Below are 23,625 nucleotides of genomic sequence, written 5' to 3' on the forward strand. Positions count from 1 at the left end.
TAAACTTCAAAAGATTTATTGGGATCTGGCAGTATCAACACTGGAGACGACGTCAGTTTTTCCTTTAACTCTTGAAAACTCCTTTCACACTCCTCCGTCCATATAAAAGGATGATCCTTCCTGGTCAACTGTGTCAAAGGCATAACTATTTTAGAAAATCCTTCTATAAATCTTCTATAATAGCCAGCCAATCCCACAAAACCTCTAATTTCAGTAACTGATTTTGGACGCTCCCACCTCAAAATCGCTTCCACCTTAGTAGGATCAACTGCAATTCCTTGTGCAGAAATCACATGACCCAAGAACTTAACTTCAGATAACCAAAACTCACATTTTGACAACTTTGCAAATAATTGTTTCTCCTTCAATACCTGCAAAACTATCCTCAGATGTTCTCTATGTTCTTCCATAGATTTAGAATAAACCAGAATATCATCAATGAACACCACAACAAACTTATCCAGAAAGGGTCTGAAAATCCTGTTCATATAATCCATGAAAATAGCTGGAGCATTCGTCACTCCAAAAGGCATGACAACATACTCATAATGGCCATATCGAGTCCTGAAAGCAGTCTTTGGTATGTCCTCTTCCTTTACCCGAATCTGGTGATACCCAGATCTCAAATCAATCTTGGAGAAAACAGAAGCTCCCCTCAATTGGTCCATCAAATCATCTATCCTTGGCAAAGGATACTTATTCTTGATTGTCAATTTATTTAACTGCCTGTAATCCACACATAACCTCACACCACCATCCTTCTTCTTTACCAATAACACTGGTGCTCCCCACGGAGAGACACTTGGTCTGATCATCTACTTCTCCAAAAGCTCCTCAACCTGCTTTTTCAATTCAAACAACTCCGCCGGTGCCATTCTATAGGGAGAAATGGACACTGGTCCCGCCCCTGGTATAAGATCAATACTAAACTCTAACTCTCGCTTTGGTGGTAATCCCGGAACATCATCCGGAAAAACCTCTGGAAATTCTCTAACAACATCAATACTATTCAACAACTTTTCATTCTCTATACTAATAAAAGATAAGATCATAAACCCAAGAGCTCCATCCTTCAACAACCCATCCACCTGTCTATTAGAAATAAATCTCTCCTGTTCATCAGTAGGAAAGATTAATTTCTTCTCTGAACAATCTATCAAAATCCTATTGGCAGAAAGCCAATCCATCCCTAAAATCACATCCAAATCGGATAGAGGTAAACAAAACAAATTCACTTTATAACAACGCCCTTCCACCTCCACTGGACATCTCAAACAAACCTCAGAAGTCAAAACAGACCCTGAAGCTGGGGTAGAAACAACTAGATCCACACACAAGGAACTCACAACCAAATTTAACCTTCTCACACATTCATAAGAAATAAAAGAATGTGAAGCACCAGAATCAAATAAAATAGAAATATCATTACCATCAGCTTTGCCCTTTCCTTTTACCAGTTCAGATGTCGTTTCAGCTTCAGCACCTGTTAAAGCAAAGACACGACCTGCTGCAGTAGGCCGATCCACTTTCTGGTTCTCTCTAGCTGGAATATTTTTGACATTGCAATCTTTAGCCATGTGACCCACCTTGCCACATTTAAAACAAGTATAGTTCTTTGTAGGACAATCCCTTATCATATGTGGGCCTCCACATCTATAACATCTAACAGCTCTTGTAGTAGTCCCCATTGGTTTCTTATTAGCATTCCCAATTTGAAACTGAGATGGTCTCTTTTGAAGATGTTTCCCCCTACCAAATCCAGATGATCCCTCTGGACCCTTTTCCATTTTATTTCCTCCTTCAAATCTTTCCACTGTTTTTGCCTTTTCAACTAGAACTGGGAACTCCATAATTCCCATAGGAACAATAGTCTTTCTCAACTCAAATCTTAGACCCTCACTAAACTTCCTACACCTCCAGGCTTCAGTGATAGCTTGAGAATAATACCTAGTCAAGTGTTCAAACTTGACCACATACTCTTGTACTGACATATTTCCTTGTTGCAATCTCAAAAATTCAGCTTCCTTAGCATATCTGGCGCTATCTGGAAAATATTTCTCTAGAAACACCTTTTTAAAGTTATCCCAATTTACCGCTTCACCTCTAGCCTCCATCATAGCTTGAGCACCCTTCCACCAGAAGCTAGCCTCACCCACTAGCATATAAACAGCATAATTTAGCTTCCTCTCCTCTGGACACTGCATCACCATGAAAATTTTCTCCATCTCCTCAATCCATTGATGAGCAACTTCAGGTCCATTAACACCTGTAAATTGAGGAGGATTCCCTTTTTTGAATTCTGACAAGCCCCTATATTCATCAGGTACCTCAACCCTAGCTGCTTCAGCTGCAGCCCGGTTAGTCTCCATCTGAGCCAACAAGGTATTCTGTTGTCCAATAGCAGCAGCAATTAACTCCATAGCTTGAGCAATTTGCCGCCCATCCATGCTTGAAGAAGAATTAGAATGATTTCCCCTACCAGCCATCCTAAAAAGATCAAAGAACTTTATGAGTTTACACGAAACTCAATAAGAAATTCCTAATCAAGATTAAGAAACTCATGAGTTACTCATGAAGTTTCTTTCATTTCCACACAACGGAAATGCAACAAGACCATTCCCCACAAACCCTAAAGAGACTCGACCAGCTCTGATACCAAAATTGTAACGACCCGCCCTAGGCCGTCACATCAATAACCAACCAATATAAAATATATAAAATAAAGAAAATAGAGCAAAAGCCAGCTACGCTAGAGTGTAATTATACAATAACATATAAATTGTTTCCAAAATATATAATATAATCTGCTATAGCAGAGTCATCATCCTTAGTAAAGTCATACAGTAATCCAAAAGATAATATAATATAGACACCCTAGGTGCTGGTCAAGCTCTAAACCTTGCTACTACTCAAAGCAGCTATCATAAGACTTCTTGCTATCCCAAGCCTCACACCTGATCTGCTCCCCCACAAAGTGAGATCATCACAGTCCAAACCACATGGAAAACATGCAAGGGTTAGCACATATAAAACCAACCATAGTACATGATAAAATATCATTAAACAGATATTTATCCATAATATATATATATCCGCACCAAGGAAATAAACCTTATAAATAGTTATTTCCATGCCAAATATAAATCAAATCTAAAATCCAATGCATACAATCCACACCATTTGTATACATATTCCACATCTAGAAACAAAGTCACACCACTGTATAATTATTCCATGATCTCACACCAACATATACTCACAATGTTGGCCTCAACACCATCCACCAAGTGTTGACACGCACGCTGAAACATATCAGCAACACAGGAATCACACCTGACCTCTCATGGAAAATATACAGCTGGAATTACGTCGTCACGTAACCCTGGTGATCATAGCCACTTCATCCATCGGTATGACTCGGCCTGGCCCCCATACCGGTAGCAAATAGAATACTTAAAGGAGTACTTCAGAATCCACCTAACATCTGAAGTGGTTTATCATATAACCTTTGGAAAAGTTCCACATAGGAATCCTCACCATGGGATTCCCAATTTCATACTTTTCCACAGATTATATCCTGATCTCACCAAGAGATCTAATCCATACCATAACCTTACTCCTTTAAGTCCTATTTACTTTTCCAAACCACATACACAGCATATTCCACAATTAAACATAACCATAACCATGCCAATTTGTCAATATAATAATAATATAAATATCCAAAACAACCATCAATTGATCCAAATTATACTATATGAAATGAAAATCTCCACATAAAATAGCATATTAAAATTATACTATTCCTATCATGGTCATACGCACTAGATTAATTTTATAAGCACTACCCTTACTTAGCATACTAGATTAATTTTATAAATGCCACCCTTACTTGTATAAACCTGAACTGAAACTCGGGCAGAACCTCCACCTCTCTCCTTAAACAGGAACCGAAACTCGGGCAGAATCTCCTCTACTGGATTCCTCTTCCTCTCTTTCCTCTTTTCTTTCCCCTCTTCTCTCTTTCTCTCTCTAGGAATTCTTCTCTCTCAAGGCATACATTTCCAACACCCCAAGGCCCCTATTTATAGCAAATTTTCGCCACCTAACCAGAACGGCCCGTTCCGAAAACGGAACGCCCGTTCTGAACCCTTCAGAACAACGTAAAATTTTCGACTGGAACGGCCCCGGAACGGCCCGTTTCGAAACCCAGCAGAACGGCCCGTTCTCCTTTCGGAACGGCCCGTTCTGCAAGGAGAACGCCCCGTTCTCCAAGCAGAACGGCCCGTTCTGCAAGGGGAACGCCCCGTTCTCCAAGCAGAACGGCCCGTTCTCCTTTGGAGAACGGCCCGTTCCGGCCCTGTTCTGCACAACCACAGAACACATGTTTTTCTCTTTTGGAACGGCCCGTTCCGCTTTTGGAACAGCCCGTTCCAAAATCCGAAAATGCCCCAAAAAGTTTAATAAAAATTACGAAAATGCCACCAATAATTACTAAAATGCCATCCAATAATAAGATTACAAAAATACCCCTATACCTTTGAAAATTTACGAAAATGCTATAATAATAAAATGGGTATTACAAGTGGTAAGGTCAAACAGCTTGTATCCTTTGTAGCCATGAGGGTATCCGATGAATACAGTTGCAGTAACCCTAGGACTGAATTTGTGTCTACCAGAAAGCAATGTAGAGGCATAGCACAATGTGCCAAAAGTCCTGAAATCAGAATAGTTAGGCACTTTTTTATATAAGATTTCATATGGGGATATGAGATTTAGAATAGGACTTGGAGTTCTATTCATGATAAACACAACAATTTTGACACAATCTCCCCATATTTGTATGGGAACATTTGATTGAAACATCAAGGTGCGAGCAATATTGAGAATATGCAAATGTTTTCTCTCAACAACACTATTTTGTTCTGGCCTTTCTACACATGAAAATTGGTGTAAAACACCTTTTTCTAAGAAAAAATCACTGAAATGAAGTTCTCTAGCATTATCAGACCTAAAGTTTTTAATTTTTGTTTGAAATTGGTTTTCAACATATGCAAAGAATTGAGGTATGATTTTAATACAATCAGACTTATTCTCGAGCATGTATATCCATGTGAATTTGCTTTTATCATCAACCAGAGTTAGTATCGAAATCCATCATAAATAGGTTGTTTAAAGGGTCCCCATATATCAGCATGAATTAAATCAAAATAATTGGGACTAAATTTATTAGGATTAGGAAAAGGTAATCTATTTTGCTTAGCAATGTTACAGGTACTATAGTGATAAGTAGAATCAATAAAGCTCAGTTTGATTTTATTGGCAATTAATTTAAACAGATACAGGTATGTGACCTAATCTCTTATGCCAAGTCTCATAGGTGACACTATTACAATTACTACAATCAAAATTAAGAATATGTGTAGGGAATTCAAAAACCAGTAGACCTTGTTGTTGCTTAGCAGTGCCAATTTACCTTAATGTTTTGAGGTCCTGTAAAAGAAAGTTGTTAGACTCCATAGTAAATCGAAATGGGTTATTATTGATTAAAGTGAGTAGTGACAAAAGATTGAATCTAAACGTAGGTATATAAAGCACATTATGCAGAAATATATCATCATTTATCTTGATACTACCTATCCCTTCTACATTTACTTTAGTGGAATTGGGTAACAAAACATGAGAATTATGAATAGGAGTGTATGAGTTGTGTAGTTGTTTGGAACAACAAATGTGAGAAGTGGCGCCAGAGTCTATTATCCATGTGTGAGAATTCTCTGGAAATCAAGATTCAGGTACCTATGACATAGGAAGCCACTGGGCAGGGGTTAAATTTGATGTATGAGTAGTGGTGGAACTTTCAGGGCTGTTATCCACTTGATTCACAGTATTGGTAGTCCTGTTCTTGAAATAATTTAGGGGATAACAAGTTTATAGCACTTGTCTTTGGTATGACCTAACATCGCACAACGACCACATTTTGGTCTCTCTTTCTTTACAAATTTGTTCTTACTGTTATCAAATTGATGTTTCTGTGAAGAACTAACAGAAAATGCTATGTTTTCCGAGTGAGCAGTAGAAAGAGGAACAATAATTTCACGTTGAGCTTCTTCTTGGAAATAAGGGAGAAGACATTACCAATTGAGGGCAAAGGGTCAGATAGTAGAATTTGGCCACGAATTTGAGAGAAAGAATCATTTAAGCCCATCAAGAAGGACATGACATATTCAGATTATGTGTGTGTTTGGAGTTGTTGAAGGCCACCACATGTACAGGGAAATGTTGGTATGTAACCGGACAATTCCTCCTAGTGTGACTTCAGCTTTGTATAATACGTGCCAACATCATCAAGTCATTGCTGAAGGGACATCAATTGGCACCAAAGTTGGAAAATGGTCCATTCTTTCTTGAAAATTTGGTTTTCAAGTCTTCCCAGATTTCTTGCACAGTTATGGCAAACAAGATGCTCGTGATTATTTCTTTGGAAACATAGTTGTAAAGCCAGGAGATGACCACGTTGTTCGCACAATTCCAAGCTGCAATTGTGGCATCAGTTGCTGCAGGTTTAGGGAGGGTTCCATCAATGAACGGTAATTTGTTCTTTACAGAGAGGGCTACCTGCATCGCTCTGCTCCATGTGGGATAATTCTTGTGGTCAAGAGGTTGGGACGTGAGAACCAGTCCAGGTCCATCTGAATGATGCAGAAAAAGGGGGTGAGTGGGATCTTGGCTTGGATCTTTTGGTTGATTTGTCATGGCTGTGGGCAATTGATTTAGGACTGCGGTGATGGTGGATTTGGTTGAAAGACAATGAATGAGAATCACAGGTTGAATCGTTCTAAGAGTTGAATTCTTTCTTCTGATACCATATTAAATATAGCAGAATTATAAAATTGAAAAGAACAAGAAGACTAAGTGAATACTACTAACAATGCTCACCGTACCAGTGAAAGTAAATAACTATATATATATATATATATATATATATATATCAGTGACCTGTTATCAGCTGGAATATAGAACTATGTAATCTATATTAATCCAATACATCTAACACACAAGATGGTCTATGTTACCATCTCTTAGCTCCATTTCAGCTTTATTTCCAATTCCAATTGAAAACTACTTCTCAAAGAATCTTATAAATGTAGAACACCCTTACATTTCAGATTTCGTTGAAACTTCTTCATAAAACTACTCCCCAAAGAAGGGTCAAATATTTCCTCAAAGTGAGAGTTTGAGAAATACTTTCAAGCATCACTCACCAGATAGACAAAAAAAAAATAATACAACATATGCTGAATAAGCTATTAAAAAATCATGTTTGAATAAACTACTTTAAAAACATACTTCTGAAGTAAAAAAAATTGAAAATAATGAAATAAATTTCTTCACAAATTAAAACTTAACATATTAAGTCTATTTGAATTTTTTTAGAAAAATTATATAAAATATTTTTTTATAAAGTAACTTATATATAAACTAATTTTAGTTTATAAAAAAATATATTTTATTTTATTTTCTAAAAATATTTATTGAGAAGATTATTCAAACATGTCTCAAGTCTTTATTTAAATAAACTTTTATAAAAGTATTTTTAAGAAATAAAATAAAATAAATTCCTTCCCTAACTAAAATCAACTTGAAAATTAACTTATGAAAGCACTTACAAGGTATGAGACATTTAATGATTTAATGTTACGTACTTGAATATAGAGTATGGTAGCTATGAAAGCACTGTCATCAAAAGAATCTGGCCTTGGCCTTACAAGATGAACCATTGTTTTGAGATATAGAGCAGAAGAACAAGGATTTGGGTTTTGGTTTTATATATGCAGCATGTTAACCACCAATCACCAAAACAACAACTTTGATTCGGCACACAAATAGGCTCGATTCACTTTCTTCAATAATTATAAATGGAAAGCAATGTATTTCAATAAATAAAAATTACAAGAAGCTTGCCCCCCATAATATAAAATAGGAAGCAAACAAACCAAAACTTTGGGGGGAAAATTATACTAGTATTTGTGATATATATATATATATATATATATATATATATATATATATATATAAAATATTAGTAAAATATACAACATCGGTGTCAACAGGAACCAAACTTAAATTCTTATGTACTTTAATCTTAAACTATTAAACAGAATCTAATAACTCAAAAGAAAAAAAATAAATTATATAAGCGTGTGCCATAATATATATTTTTATGTAAAATAAAAATAATAAAGGTCTACTTTATTTTTCTAGATACATTGACTTTAAAGGAAAAGGTAAAAACAATAGTAAATATAATAAATATATATAATAAAAAAATTAATGTATATTTCATTTCCGTACAATTCACTTTTATCATATTTTTCTTTCTACTTATTTTACATTTTTTTATTATATCATATATCACATTATCTACTATTTTGTCTCTACTTCTTATTTCTTTTTTCCTTGTCTCTCATGTCTTTATCCCCAAATGGTGGTGGACGCTTATAATTTTCAAAGAAAATAAAATAGAATAAGATAAAATAAAAATATATCAAACTTTATATATAATATAAATGATTATCTTGTGTGAAAATGCTTTTAAGAGTTTTCCTTTGACAAGAGAATCTTAAGAATATTTTTAACTTTATATATCTAATTTGATTTTTATTTATAAATTAAATTTTAATAAAATAAATTATCAATAAGTAAAATAATTTTATTTTACAAAATAAATTATTTCTCACAAATTTTTAAAAAAAAGTATATACTTAAAAATATATGTTTATTTAAATTTTAAATATAATTTATATATTCAAATAAAATATTTATATATATAATTTATTTTAAATCTTAATTATATATAATAAACATTTAACATATACATTATATACACTAAAATACTCGTTATTATAATTGACATAACTTATCCCATAAATGATATAGCTTATAGTACAGTGAATGTCCGCAGAATAGTCATTAACACAAGTTTGAATTAAGATGACATTTGCGATAAAGAAAATTTTTACTTTTTTTTAGGAATCTAACATAAAAAAAAATATTAATTTGCAGGTGGTTTATTATTTAAAAATGATATTATTAAAAAATTGTTTTTTAAATAATTTTTACATAAATTTTTCACAAAAAATTCTTATAGAGAGTAGAAAATTAACTTTTTTAAGATAAAAATAATTTTTTAATGTGATAAAATTGTCCTATAACTTTTATTTACTAATTTAATGTAGTATAAAGTTTTTAATTTTTAGATAACATTTAAAAATATATTTAAAATATTTATGATTAATCAAATAAATTGTCAGACAAAAAATTTGCAATGTACCAATTTTTTCTAATATTTCAAAATCTATAAGCATGTTGCCATACACTGTTAGGATTACAAAATGCACTTATATAAAAAATACTTAAATATAAAAATTTATATAGATGAAGTGTGGGGTAAAAATTTACCAAAATTAAATGATACTATAGTACCCATTCTGTCGTCTCACACTTTTATTTACATATTATTATTTAAATAAAAGTATCTTATATTATAATATGACATCTAGACTTAAAATTCTAAATTATACAATTTTATTTAGATAAAATAAATAGTTTGGATTTAAAAAATATTATTATATATCATCGTTATCATAATTCTTTCTATCATTGTTGTTATTATCTATTGAAATTATCGTCACCATTACTTCTATCACACCACTACTACATCATTAATATTGTTGTCATTATCAACACTATTAATGTCATTTTCACCACCTCTACTATCATCATCATCACTGTTATCATTATTACAGTCATTATTATCATTGTGGTCACCATTACTATCGCCATCATCACTACCACTATACCATCGTCGTCATTATTGTCACTATCATTATTTTCATCACTACAAAATTGCAATAGAGATGAAGTTAATAAAGTTAACAATAATAATAAATATAAAAAAAACTACAATTTTAAGAATTATTATTAGTTATTCTTATGTTCTCGTATTAATAAGTATTCTCATTTAAGTCATTTTATATATATATAAACACACGTGTGTATTTAATATAAAGAATTACTAATAACAAGTCTTTTAAAAAAAATTAATTTAATCTTAAATTTTAAAATTGTTGCTATTATTGGTCTGCAAACTTACTAATCTTTTCACATATATAGATTTACATTGTCTTGCATTTTATATTTTTAAGTTATATATGTGGCAACATTCGTTTTAACTAGTGATTATAATTTCTAAAAAATTTCTCTATGTATTTGACTTATATGTTCTCCACTAATAAATTTTAAATTTTAAAAAATTCTCTTTCAATATATATAGTAGCTTGTCAATTTTTTTAATAAAAATAATGAGACCTGACGAATGGGTTCAACCCACCCTCCAAAGCCCTAGTCCATGCGCGTTAGGCCCAAAAGTCCACTTATAAAAAAGTTTACCGGGCTAAAACGCCCATAAAGCCCTTAAGGCTACGATTAGTCCATGGGCCACTTTTTTTTATATAAAAAATAATAAGGCAGATGATAAACACACTTCCACTCTCGTATAAACACACACCCTTTTTAAAAAATATATATAAAATGTCTAAATTACCCTTAAAAAAAATGAAATTCTTAAATTTACACCCCCTTCCCCGCACCCCTTCCCGGCACCCCCCTTCCCCGCACCATGCATTCTTGGCTTATAACTCCAGATGCTCCAATTGCATGGTTAATCATAGTTATTACAGTCTTCAAGAACAAAACCAAAAATGTGATCGTAGAAACAAGTCAGTCAGAAGCATTTGTTTAACCTTTTTTTCATATGGCAATTATAAACAATGTACTAATTGTTAAAAAAAATTATTATCATGAACTGACAGAGACAGTGTCTCATGGGAAAACTGTTGCATATAATATAACCATGTTAAATTGAAAACTATATAAATATTAATCTATATCTACAAAAATTCATTCATACCGTTGGACCTGCCAACAAAGAAGTCCCTGAGTCTGCAATGGCTGAACAACCATCAGCACAATATCCTGATAGACAATTAGATCAGGTCAGACCAAATAAATTGAAACTATAACGCATTAATGAAAATGCCAACAATACATCATGGGAAGAACAACTTGTCACTTCTGCTAACACATTTTCTACACATACCAGTGGGTTTACCGGCAATAAGTACATCTCCCATGTCAAACTGAAAACAAAAATGAAAATTAACAAAGAGAAAAATGTAAATAAAAAAATATTAAGAATTAAAAAAAAGTATAACTTGCCAATATTCTTTTCTGGTCACAGGCACGTAAGTGTGCTTTCCCTTATAGTGAGCAGGATCAACACCACCAAAAACAATCTCACCCCCTTCCTCTTCCTCTGGGTTGCGGTTGAACCAGAATAAAAATACTGGTTCCTTAATGAGACCTTATTGCGGGGGTGCGGGGAAGGGGAGGTGTGGGGTGCGGGGAAGGGGGTGTAAATTTAGGAATTTTTTTTAAGGGTAATTTAGACATTTTATATATATTTTTTTTAAAAAGGAGGTGTGTTTATACGAGAGTGGAGGTGTGTTTATCATCTTCCAAATAATAATTTAACTATTAAAAAATTACCATAATCCATTATATAAAACTAATTTACTTCATGCACTAATTAGTTTATTTTATGGACTAACTTCCAATTTTATATTTTTTTTAAAACAACTCTTTAAATATATTTTATGGACTAACTTTTAATTTATTTATTTATTAAATGTAACATTGTGTTGTAAATTATTACTTATTTAATTTTATTAATTAAATAATTTATGTTGATATTTTTTTATATATATAATTAAGGAGTATAACTCTCTGTCTCTCTCTCACTAGACCGACCCATATTTGAAATAAAATTATACTTCCAATTGCAATTCCAGTTAGTGAATTTTTAATTTAATTGTAATATTTTTCTTAATTAATATATTTTATTAATCTATAAATTTTACACATAAGTACAAGTAGTGAGTGTAAGAATGGACATATATAAGTATCTAGTGAAGACAAGGATGAAGATTATAATTGTTATTTAGGTGAATATAGAGAAGGGTATGCGTACTCTCTTCAAACGTGATTACAGGATCAGTATCATATTACATTACTCAAATCTTACTTATTTTCATTTGGTCCCTAAGTATTTATTTATTTCTTATTGGAGAATTTGGTTATTTTTAATGAAATTTCCTCATTTAATATTATTTTTTACGAAATTACATTTATAATTTTTATATTATCTTTTTAATTCGGTCTGGGCTTTCAAATTTGGTTTGGTATTTCGTCATTTTAAAAATTCAATTTAATCATTTATATTTATATAGGACCTAACATTGTCCTTTATGTGACGTTCGTAATGGTTAATTTAAAAAAAAAAATCTAATTAAGTTGACCATTGAACGTACATGTTAATATAATTTTTTTTTTTTATGTGAAAGACCTATACGAAGTGCCCAATTGAACTTTATTAGAGACATAAAAGATCAAATTGAAATGATTTAAAAATATATAACCAAATTAAACTTATTTAAAAAAATAAAAAGCAAAAATATAACTATCTATTAACACAATTCCACATATACAACTAAAGTTGAAACAACTTAGAAGCAATATTAAAATGTATCCAAACACAATTAATTCACTTTGAATAAAATTTAAACCATTTATGAGTATACGAATAAATGATTAATTAATATTATGTAATACTTTATCCGAAGTTATATATAAACAAAAAAATGTTTAAAATATTTGGACCCAAATATAAAACAAATTTTAATCAAATGAATTTTATTTAATATTTTTAATCCAAAAATATTTGTACTATTTATAATAAATGTGATTAATGATAGTTTAATAAATATAATATTTATTTTATTGTGCCTGCTTTGTATATTTGAGATGTAGCTGCATTGAACAGGGTTGATTATATTTCCCATGATGATCCCTTTCAATCTTTGCGCTGCAAGCACTTTTGTCGAGATTTTATAAGTGTCATTACAAAGATTTATGGATCTAAATTGTTTCAATTGAGTTGCTAATTCCACCTTTTGGAATAAGAGTAATAAGATTTTCATTAATTTCCTTCAACTGTGTGTGGATTTTTTGACAAATCTTTGATGAAGGAGGAAATATCCGTATCAACCACTCTCCATTGGCTTTGATAAAAGATTGGTTGTAAACCATGTTCACTCGGAACTTGAATTCAAAGACGAGGGAAGTTGTCACACCAAGGAAAAATTGGACAGAGGTGTCTTTCACTAGTATTCATATTTATATGGTTTATTATTAATACATGAGTGAAATGGTTACGTGGCAACACGTGGGCTTTTGCACGTGTAGAAGCAACACGAGGGCTTTGTCAGGCCAACACAAATCATCATTCGTCAGTTTCCGCCGCATTTCAACAAATGATATTTCATCAATCAATAACTCTCACAAACAAAAAAAAAAAACCACTACTTTCATAAACAAAAAAAACCTAATTCATAGGTTGATCAACACCACTACGAGTTGTCTATTGCTGTCACAAAATATTCCACTCCTTTTTCCTTTTCCTGGTACCATTTTATTTTCGAAAATGCCAAACTTCCTATAAAACTACCTAAATCGATGGCCCCACTGTCATTTCTCATACTTCCCTTTTTTTCTTTTTTATTTAATTTTTAACCAATAAAAGCACACCTTATTCCGTACTTGATTTCACATAAACTTCTTGGTAAACAACACATAGCATTCCTCCTCTCTCTGTTTTTTTTTTTATTTTTATTTTTATTTTTATATGTAAAATGAAAGTAAACGCACAAATTAAAATGACACATAAAGGAGGAGGAATCTCCATCCAACACGCAAGATGGTCTATTTTTTGTCCATCCAAAATCCAATATATGCTGTCTCCCATGTTGATATTTCTAAGCTCCATTCATCTTTATTTCATATTCCAAGTGAAATAATTAACTCACAAAGAAGGGCAATACTCTATTCAGAGTTACAAGAAGTACTTCTTCAAGACTCGTGAGACGGACTAAGAACTTGTCTACATACAATTTAGAAGGAATTTTGAAAACTCCTCAACCGAAAATAAAAAAATATTTTAATAGATAAACTTGTAAAAATCCTTTTAAACTTGTATACAAGGTTCTAAGAAAAATAATACATTCTAACATTCAATTTTATCTCTTAAATATGTAGTCGATTGAATTTCTGACAATGTATACGAAATTTTATCTTTATTTACAAGATAAGAGATCAGTTCCTTAGATGAATCGAAGTGGTTGGCAATAGTGGAGGCACCACCCTCCTCATTTGTTGACGTTGCACTTGAACCATGAAACGGGTTCTGATTATGGCGAGTACATGGGTGATGAACCATAACGTGTACATAATGAAACCTAATGATTCCCAAGTGTGGGGAAGCAACAGCACCAGCAATGAAGTCAAGGAGAGTGAACCAAAGACGTGCATGAGGGTGTCAAAGTGGTGAACCCTTGCAACAAACTTGAGCTTACCCAAGAAGGCGAAGCAATAAAGAAGAAAGCTAGCAATGGAAACCCAAATGGTCTTTGGATGAAGTTGAAATGGGGTGGGATTTTCCGGATATCTTATTTGTAGAAAACCAAGAAGAACAAAGAAAATGAAAGCAACAAGGGCATGCAGAGGATCGGTTTCTATTGCCATGTTACGTACTTGAATATAGAGGATATTGAAGGTCGTCACTCCATTAGTTCTCAAAGCACGCCCAAAAGAACCTGAACTTGGCCTTATAAGATCAGCCATGGAATTCATCACTAATGCTACTTTTGAGGACACGCCTGAAATTAAAGATATAGTGGATGAATGAGGAATTAATTCATGTGGTTCTCAAGGTTTTTATGCCGCCGCTGGAATATCTTTTTACCTATACTTAATAAGGTTATAGTCTTTGCAAGTGGAGCACGGTGTCAATTATACATTCTTTATTTTGGAGATTCGATTATCAATCTCAAGACTATATATACCAATGAAAAACAACATTGTTGCGTGCACAAATTAATTAGCTATAGCAACTCGAGGTACATATAATAAAAATCTGTAGCTTTGTCATATTCCTGAGATAATGATTCTCCCGCGCTATTGCGCTATTTAAATATTCTCGGTAAACATATGTATTCTATTTGATCAAACACCTCTCTTTTAATTAAGATGCATGGTATCATGATATATATAATTACATAATCTGATCTACCGCAATTAGACAGATAATTTATTTATGTATATCATTCGTGCATCAATCACTATCGGCAATGTTCGCTGAAAATAAAGAAATCTTTCAAAGTTCAAACGGCATGGATAGCACGTGCACGTACGACGCATGCATTCTCTGTATCCTTGAGCAATGTACATTTGATCGTGAATAATATTATATCTCCAATTCTTCGTTTTAACATTGATATTGGCATTTGGGTTTTGTTGACGTGAGAATAATGCGTATATTCCAGCTTTGGCGGAAGGTTGCTTAATTTGATTTCCATGCTTCCCTACGTAGATGACATGTAAAGTGATGTGGCCGACAAATGACAATGTTATGTTCACCAAAAAGAATGGTGGGACGGTGGAGTCGACAGAGAAAAACGGGTTTGAAGGATCTGCTAACAAATCTACTATTTAATTGGCATGGTAATAACTTTTTTATTCCTAAGCTGCAAAAGGCCAGAAGCTCCAAAACTCTACTGCTATGGTAATGGCAGTAACAATGTACGCCAGAAAATTTGACCAATAGTCATCCAATATTAATTGTTTAAACTAACTAGTAGTGATAATATAAAATATTGTGTGTAATGATGGCAATCGCATTTTCCTTTTTGTGTTTTAAATTAAGTCTGCATGTCTACATTGATATATATATATATTCATTTGTCTAGTTAAAATAGGAAGCTCTAGTAGAGAGACTAGACATTGTAAGAAAGTGTCTTTGGCATCGGTGAGCGTATTAAGAAGCAAAGAAAGACTTCCCGGCCGGATAGAATATTCCAACTCCATTTCAAGGGTGTCTATCTCCATAAGATAAGCCCAAGGGTTAGGGTTAAACCTTTAATTCACAAACATATATTATATGGACTTATTATTATTTTTGTCATTTATCTTTTTTTTTTAATTTTATTTTAGTCTTTTGTCTTTTAAAATATTTATTTTAGTCTTCTTTTTAATTTAATTTTTTTTTATCTTTTTAAAATAATGAATATTTTTAATTCTGAGAGACAGTTTTGAATGTTTTGTTAACAAATTTAAAACTTAAAACTTATTTAATTAAATTTATTTATATAAATTTATTTATATGAAAGTTATGAAATTCAAATAATGTTTAAGTCCAAAAGAATTATAAAGATGTTGAAAATTATTTGAAGAAAATATCTCACGAACAATTAGAAAATAATATAAAATTAAAATTTAAAATTATTTTTATTACTTTTTAGACTTATTTATATGTAACTTTCATTATATTTATAGTACTTTTTGATTTGAACTTCAGTTGTATTCAATAATTTTTGTAGAAGTGAATTTAATGAAACAAATTTTAATTCTTAAATCAATTAATAAAAGATTTAAATTTGTTTCTCATAATTAAAAATAATCATTAATTTAAAAAGATTGAATAGGTACAAAATTAAGAAATAAATAATTAAAATGAACTATAAAGGACTAAAATAAATTTAAAAAATAAAATAAAAGATAAAAATATAATTTAGCTTATTATATATATTGAGAGAGACGAGAAACAGACTGAGCGTGACTTTGGTAAGCAACCAGAGCAACAATCCACATCCTAGTGTTCATAATTAATTTGTGTGGGTGAGATTATATATATTAGAAAAATAGTTTGTTACCCATTTCATATTATTCCATGTATTAATTATTTTTAAATTAAAATATTTATTTTATATTATTTCATGTATTAATTATTTTTAAATTAAAATATTTGTAATTAAAGTGTGATTTATTAAATTATAAAATACATTCATTATAGGTACGCTGTCTCTCTAAATCGTTAGATTCCCTCAAAACCAACGATGGAGAAGAATGCGACTCTTTATATTATCCTAACATTTCACTCCCATATGATCACAGAACTTCTAACATATCATTATACTTGATGCAATTCATAAATCGACAACATATTCAGAAAGCAACAATTTCAAAACTTAAAGGCTAAAAGCAAATTATTTTAGCTGATAACACATCAAACTCTTCTTCCAAAAGTCCAAGACTTGGGGAACTTATATATCAGATAGGTCTTAGATTCTTATGCCAAAAACCTATCGATTTTTGACCTTACCTTTGCAATCAAGTTTTGCAGAAAGTAACATTCAAAAAGTTACATAACAATTAAAAATCTTGAATGAAGTAATTAAATAATCAGATTTTTAATAACATTTTCTCATCTATAAATATTTGTACTTCACCTTTAAAATATATGTTTTTACTCTGAAAGAATACGTTCAAACACTGGAACATTCACTAACTTAATTAGTTATCAGAATCCTTTTTTAAATACACACTATTTACAATCTAAAAAACCAAAGACTAAAGACTTTGAATCGAAGAATTTGATCGTATATTTTTTTTAGCAAATACAAATAGGTTTGTAAATAAATGTCGGCATTAATAATATAAAGAAACTCATAATTATGTACAGAAAGTAGTATGTTTTAGTCACCATAGTGCATTACATAGTGGGTGCATATATAATCGATTGTTGCTTAATGTTGTGAATTCATCGCTTGGAGACCGGAGTATAATTATTGTCTAGAAAACAATGGATTGTCTTGCTTATGTTAATTTATTATTTTTGTTATAATAATGATCAATTGTATTTCTCCCGGTAATATGATAATTAATTGTATAGGTATGTGTTTGGATTAAATATAATTTATTTATAATTAATTCTAGTTTTATATTAAAAGTTAAAATAATAAATAATATTTTTATTTTTTACCATGTTTCTTTTGGATCAAAATTGATTTTGATTAATTTCTTTTTTCTTTTTATCAAACTAATTCCTATCTATAATATACACAAAAGAAAGTAATATTTGTTTTGCATAAAATTCAATTCATATTATCTTATATATTAATTATTTTAAAATATTTCTAACTAAAATGTGATCACTTAAATTATAAAATTCATTAATTATGTACACTTTAAAAAATATGCATTCTAATTATTTAAGAGAAAAATGAATATTAATTAGAAAAACAATAGTATAGGATATGTATCTAATTAATTAATAAAGATATATGAAAAAGAGAAGTAGTATAAGGATAATTTTAAATATATATATATATATATATATATATATGACAAATTTATTCCTAATAAATTAAGTAATTGAATCTTCAATATAAAAACAGTTACAGTATTTTTTTTTTCCCATTTTTTATTTTCTAAAAAACCTAAAATTATTATTATTATTATTTGTAATTTTATCTTCATTTTTCTTAAGTCTATTTCTAGCTACTCTGTTTCTTTTTTCTCGCTAACAAAGAAAGTGCTATTCATGCATTTTGTCTATAACAAATCATAGTCCCATTATTTTTATCGAAGGAGAAACGCTTTTTGCAGGAAAATGAAAAAAGTATCTAAATCAATGGCCCCATATACATGATTTCTAAACTTTACCTTAATCCTCATATATATGATTTCTACGAAAAGTAACTAAATCAGTGGGGCTAGTTATTTTTCATATAAAATGAAAGTAAACACTAAAACCCTATTGCAACACTATCTAGCTCCGTTTCATGCTTTACTTACGATTAATGAGATATATATAAAAATTTATACAACATGACTTTTTATTCTTTTTATTATATAAATTATTATATAAGTACCATTTTTCATTTCAATAAATTTATTAAAATTAATACATTTATGAGTGAATTATTCTATCACTAAATCAAGAGAAAAATTTATCAAAGTCTAATGTTTTTAATAAATTTTAACCAATAATAAAAATATTAAAAGGTCTTGTTGAAGTGTTACTAACATTTTTCTAGTTCAAATCCGTTGAAGTGTGAGGCAACATCAGCAACATCAAGGTAATTACAGATCGACTGAACCAAATACGTGCATGAGAGGGTGTCATATAGCAAACTTGAGCCTACCCTATAAGAAGGCCAAACAATAAAGAAGAAAGCTAGCAATGGAGACCATTGGATGAAGATTTTAATTTAAAACTTTATACATGTTATTCTAATTTTTTATAACCATCATGTTAATCCTTGTAATTCTTTCTTAAATACTTTAAGTAGTTTAATCAATTCTTTTCAGTCAAGAAATTCACTAATATTTCTCAATAAACATCATAATTCATTTCTTTTTATATCTTATTTATCATCTTAGTTTTAATTTATATATCTAAATATGAATTGTTAAATAATAAGTAAATCTGTAAATGTCTAATACATTTTAATTAAAAAAATATTTATTTTAAAATTTAAAATACGTAAAAGAATGCAGAAAAAAATGTTTAGATTCAACCTGTGGTTTAAACTCAAGAAAGAAAGAAATGACATTCTATAGAAACACCTATCCAATCAAAACTGTGCTACAATTTCATTATCTATACAGGATCGGCATGATAATTTCCATACATCGCCCCTGGCCTCTATGAATCTGCTTGAACTCCCATTTTCAGAAGGATTTCATAGCCAAATTAATTAGCCACACCTCAGGAATATAGATTTGATTTGATTAAAAGCATGATCCACTAGTACAAAAAGTTAATTTATGTCGGTTATTTTAAGTTTTTTACGTTAGAAAAAGGTCTGACGTAAATGCGGGAGACGTAAATTTACGTCTATTGTGATAGCCGACGTAAATTTACGTCCGACATTATAAGAGCCGACGTAAAAGAGTTGTAAACAAAAAAAATATATATAACGCGTGCAAGCAGAATGGGCCGTTCTGCTTAGAGATCCACCCAAACGCGAAGAATTGTCTACTTAGTATTAACTAATATATTAACAAACGATGATTCACCCAAACGCGAAGAAGAGGATAATATTAACTAATATATTAATAGATTAGTATATACATTTATTTTCAACATATTAGCTAATATATTAAGAAAGGATTTTCCAAACTAACCTCAAACGCGAGCCCAATACACTCAGTCAAAAACTCAATAATCACCCAAATGCGCAAACATACACTCAGATGCAATACACTCAAACGAAATCTTAACTCAGAAGACTCGAATTACATGTACACTCAAAACTCTCTTGTTTAAATATTGACGCGCGCGAAGAAATTTAAAATATGTAGATATTTTACGTCGAACCTCGTAGGAACTGACGTAAATTGAAAAATCTACGTCGGACACAAGCTATATCCGACGTAGATTTTCTTTTTTACGTTGACTCTTATGAGATTCGACATAAAAAACTTAATTATAATTATAAAAATGCCACCACATTTTTTTAACGTCAAATTTTTCTTTGTCCGATAAAAATACAGTGACGTAAATTACTTTTTTCTACTAGTGATCATATCACTTAACGTGACTTTCAACCATATTAACCAAATCTCAGGGATATATATCTTTTCGAAAGCATGAATATCACTAAAATGAATTATAAAAGATATTATAAAAATGAAATAACTAGCTATAATCCCTAGCATCAAAGGGCCTAATGAATGTGACCTTAATTTACATGCAGTCTATCATCAAGTACTATAGTAATAGGTCCATTGACCCAAAGAAACTACTTCATAATTCATAGTTTATTGGGCTTCCTCTCAAATTCAAGTCACAAATCTGACGGTGTGGAATCATGAAAATGATTCATAGCCTCCGTAATTTTTTTTTATAAGAGCTTTTTTTTTAAAAAAAAAAATTTAATTGCACAATTTCTCTCTCATAATATATATAAGTAAATTTTTATTTTTTTGAATATAACATTGGCTTATAGAAATAACTTGTTTTCTGCTGCTTTAGACTCTAACGATGTTTAACAATGCTCATAAAAAGTAAGAGAAGCCCAATAAACTGTTGATTTTATGTCTTAAAATGTCAAATGACTTGAAACTCCGTAGGGAATTTGATCTTGACAGGAACTTGTAGTAAGTAGGGGCTAATTGGATAATCATAACTCATAACTCAAGAGATCAATGGATAAACTATGAAACAAAAAGTAAGATAAAATTTATATAAAGTATTATAAACATTGTTAATATTGTTCACCATGAGAATTAAAATTTCATTATAGTAATATACATAACAAATAATCGTATTAAAATCAATATATATTATTAAAATAAAACTTCAATTTAGATTAAAGAATAACACCAACGATAACTCTATTAGTGTATTAAGTTTTTGTAATAACCCAATTTCGTCCGAAAAATGTTAATTTTGTTTTTAAAATAATAGCAAAAAAGGTATATATAAAAAAGGTTTAAATAAAAAAGGTTATAACTAATACAAATAAAATATTAAAATAAAATGAGTTTAAATTTGAATTTTTTGAACAATAATCATTCAAAGAGATATGTGCGGAAGATTTTCGATTTCCATCCGCAACACGTAAAGTGATAGATACGCATTTATTGCGTAGGATACGCGTGCAGCTGCAAGAAAAACAAAAATGGCTATTTCAACTATTGATTGAAAAAATCAAGCTAAGGCAGGGTGGAGCAGGGGTTTTTTTTTTGGAACTTCTTTTTCATGTCATTCTCTCGAGGCCAACAGGAGGGTTCTTGATAACCAGCACTCAAGCACAACCTGAGGGGATTTTCTTACACACACAAGAACACTTGCAAGTTGTCTAACAACAGGACCTCCTTCCATCACATTCATGGCTTTGAGTGCACCAGCCATGTTCATTTGTTTTGATCCACCATGACCACCCAACACCTTCAAAGTAAATAACAAGCTAAATGACTCAAGTTTCCATGATTTCTCTGTTCCTTCCATAATCTCTGCACAATCCCTCACTTCTTCCCGACAACATTCATCATTCTAAGAGTATGCTAGCCATTATTCTTCACAAGCTAAAACACTATACACCACTCATCTACCATGACTGACACACTTTTGTATACACTAATGTGCGAACTAGAATCTCAAGTCAAACTGCCAAACATATCATGCATATTCATCACGTCCGAACCTGGTAGCCCCTTGCGTTTTCATTTTCTGCATTTGGTCAAAGACATCTTGGCTCGAAGGTTCGTTGTTTTTGCATGCGAATCATGAAACCGAAAGTGTTCTAAAGTCTCAAGTCTTCATTGTGGTCCATGGCTGTTGGTTTGCTTCATATTAGCGACTTCATCGAACTTTTCCACAACCATTCATTGTTTATCAACCACGTCATGCGAAGATAAAATGGCATTACAAGCTCTACAGGTGTCATCTTTCTTTTCTTCTTGATTATTTTGTTTTATTTTCACCGTTCAAAATATCTTCCCACGTACATATATATTTGATAGCATTTCAACTTATTTTACCCCTTATTTTTAATATATATTTATGCCTCTAGTATCTATTTCTTCATGAGCAATAAGTTGGGATGTGACTGCATGCAGTACCCTTCTTCCTATTTCTTTGCCTTTTACTTTGGTTTTTGCTGCTACGTTGTTGAAACGGATTCAAATAATAATAATAGTTATAATAATATCAATAATTATAATTATAATAATAGTAATAATATCAATAATTACTGTTATAATAATAATATTAATAACTACGAGAGTCTCTCCCTTAACATTTATATTAATGATATTTATCATTTTAAAAAAAAGAATTATTAGAATGTGACATTCTTTTAATTCTAAAGCTTAAAGATGCAAGTTGTGACAATTTGTTATCTAAAATACTTTTTATCTAAATTTAAGATATAATTAAATATAAAAAATATTACCACGATATTCAACATAATTTTTCAAATTTATTCTAGTAAAATTTTTATTGGAGGAATGGTTAACTAGATGTGACATCTTTTTAACTTTTGAATTTAAAGTACAAGTTGTGACAGTTTATCTTTAAATTTTTTCTCCAAAAACAAAAATGTTCAACCAAGAAATTTTTTAACATCATAACATCTCTAGCAATAATTATAATTACAATTTTATTGAATTGACTTTGGTGTACACCTTGGTCAATTTTATATTTTTAGGGTGAATGAGCTTAGACAGTTCAAGAATCCTATATTTAACAAAAGTAAATCTAATTAAAAAATATCAACACACAAATATTTTCTACAAAGAACTACGTGACTCTGATTCTTCATTACACATGAAGATACGTAGGAGCAAGAACTAAATCTTGTCGAGCCAAAAAATAAAAAAAAATATTATCCTCCTTTTTATATAACAATAATAATTTTAACCTTTTTTTCAATGCATAATTTAAATTAGTTAAATAAAATATATTTGATAATTTTTGTGAGATAAATATTTTATAAATTATAAATAATTAGTTTAATTAATTAAAGGTAATCGTCTTAGGACGAACTTTGTGAGGTGCTAATACCTTCCTCACACGTAATCGACTCCCGAACTCAAAAATTTGGTTTTCGTAGACTATTTTCTATTTTATGGTTTTTCCAATGTTTTTCCGTAAAAAAA

General features: G+C 30.6%; 1 protein-coding gene and 1 long non-coding RNA gene across 2 annotated transcripts; both read right to left on the minus strand.

The window, feature by feature from the left end:
• Window positions 1–815: 815 nt before the first annotated feature.
• LOC145955953 (uncharacterized) lies at window positions 816–4,341 on the minus strand. The gene is made up of 3 exons (XM_083071502.1): window positions 3,893–4,341; window positions 1,948–2,487; window positions 816–876 (listed from the first exon to the last, which is right to left on the minus strand). Exons 2-3 carry the CDS (start codon window positions 2,484–2,486, stop codon window positions 816–818), a joined length of 600 nt encoding a protein of 199 aa, XP_082927628.1. The 5' UTR covers window position 2,487; window positions 3,893–4,341.
• A 6,337-nt stretch (window positions 4,342–10,678) lies between these two features.
• Window positions 10,679–11,208, minus strand: LOC145956493 (uncharacterized). The gene is made up of 3 exons (XR_014432756.1): window positions 11,162–11,208; window positions 10,973–11,037; window positions 10,679–10,743 (listed from the first exon to the last, which is right to left on the minus strand). It is a non-coding gene; the product is annotated as an uncharacterized LOC145956493 (long non-coding RNA).
• Between the last annotated feature and the right edge of the window lie 12,417 nt (window positions 11,209–23,625).

Source organism: Cajanus cajan, chromosome 3, assembly GCF_000230855.2.
Source record: "Cajanus cajan strain Asha chromosome 3, NIPB_CcT2T_4, whole genome shotgun sequence".
Taxonomy (NCBI): domain Eukaryota; kingdom Viridiplantae; phylum Streptophyta; class Magnoliopsida; order Fabales; family Fabaceae; genus Cajanus; species Cajanus cajan.

What these genes read in the sequence shown, in the direction of transcription:
- LOC145955953 (XM_083071502.1), bottom strand. Translation starts at nt 2,486, where the DNA reads ATGGCTGGTAGGGGAAATCATTCTAATTCTTCTTCAAGCATGGATGGG. An exon ending in AAGTTTGAACACTTGACTAG is followed by an intron (nt 877 to 1,947) that starts GTATTATTCTCA and finishes TTCTCCCTATAG; the next exon opens with AATGGCACCGGCGGAGTTGT.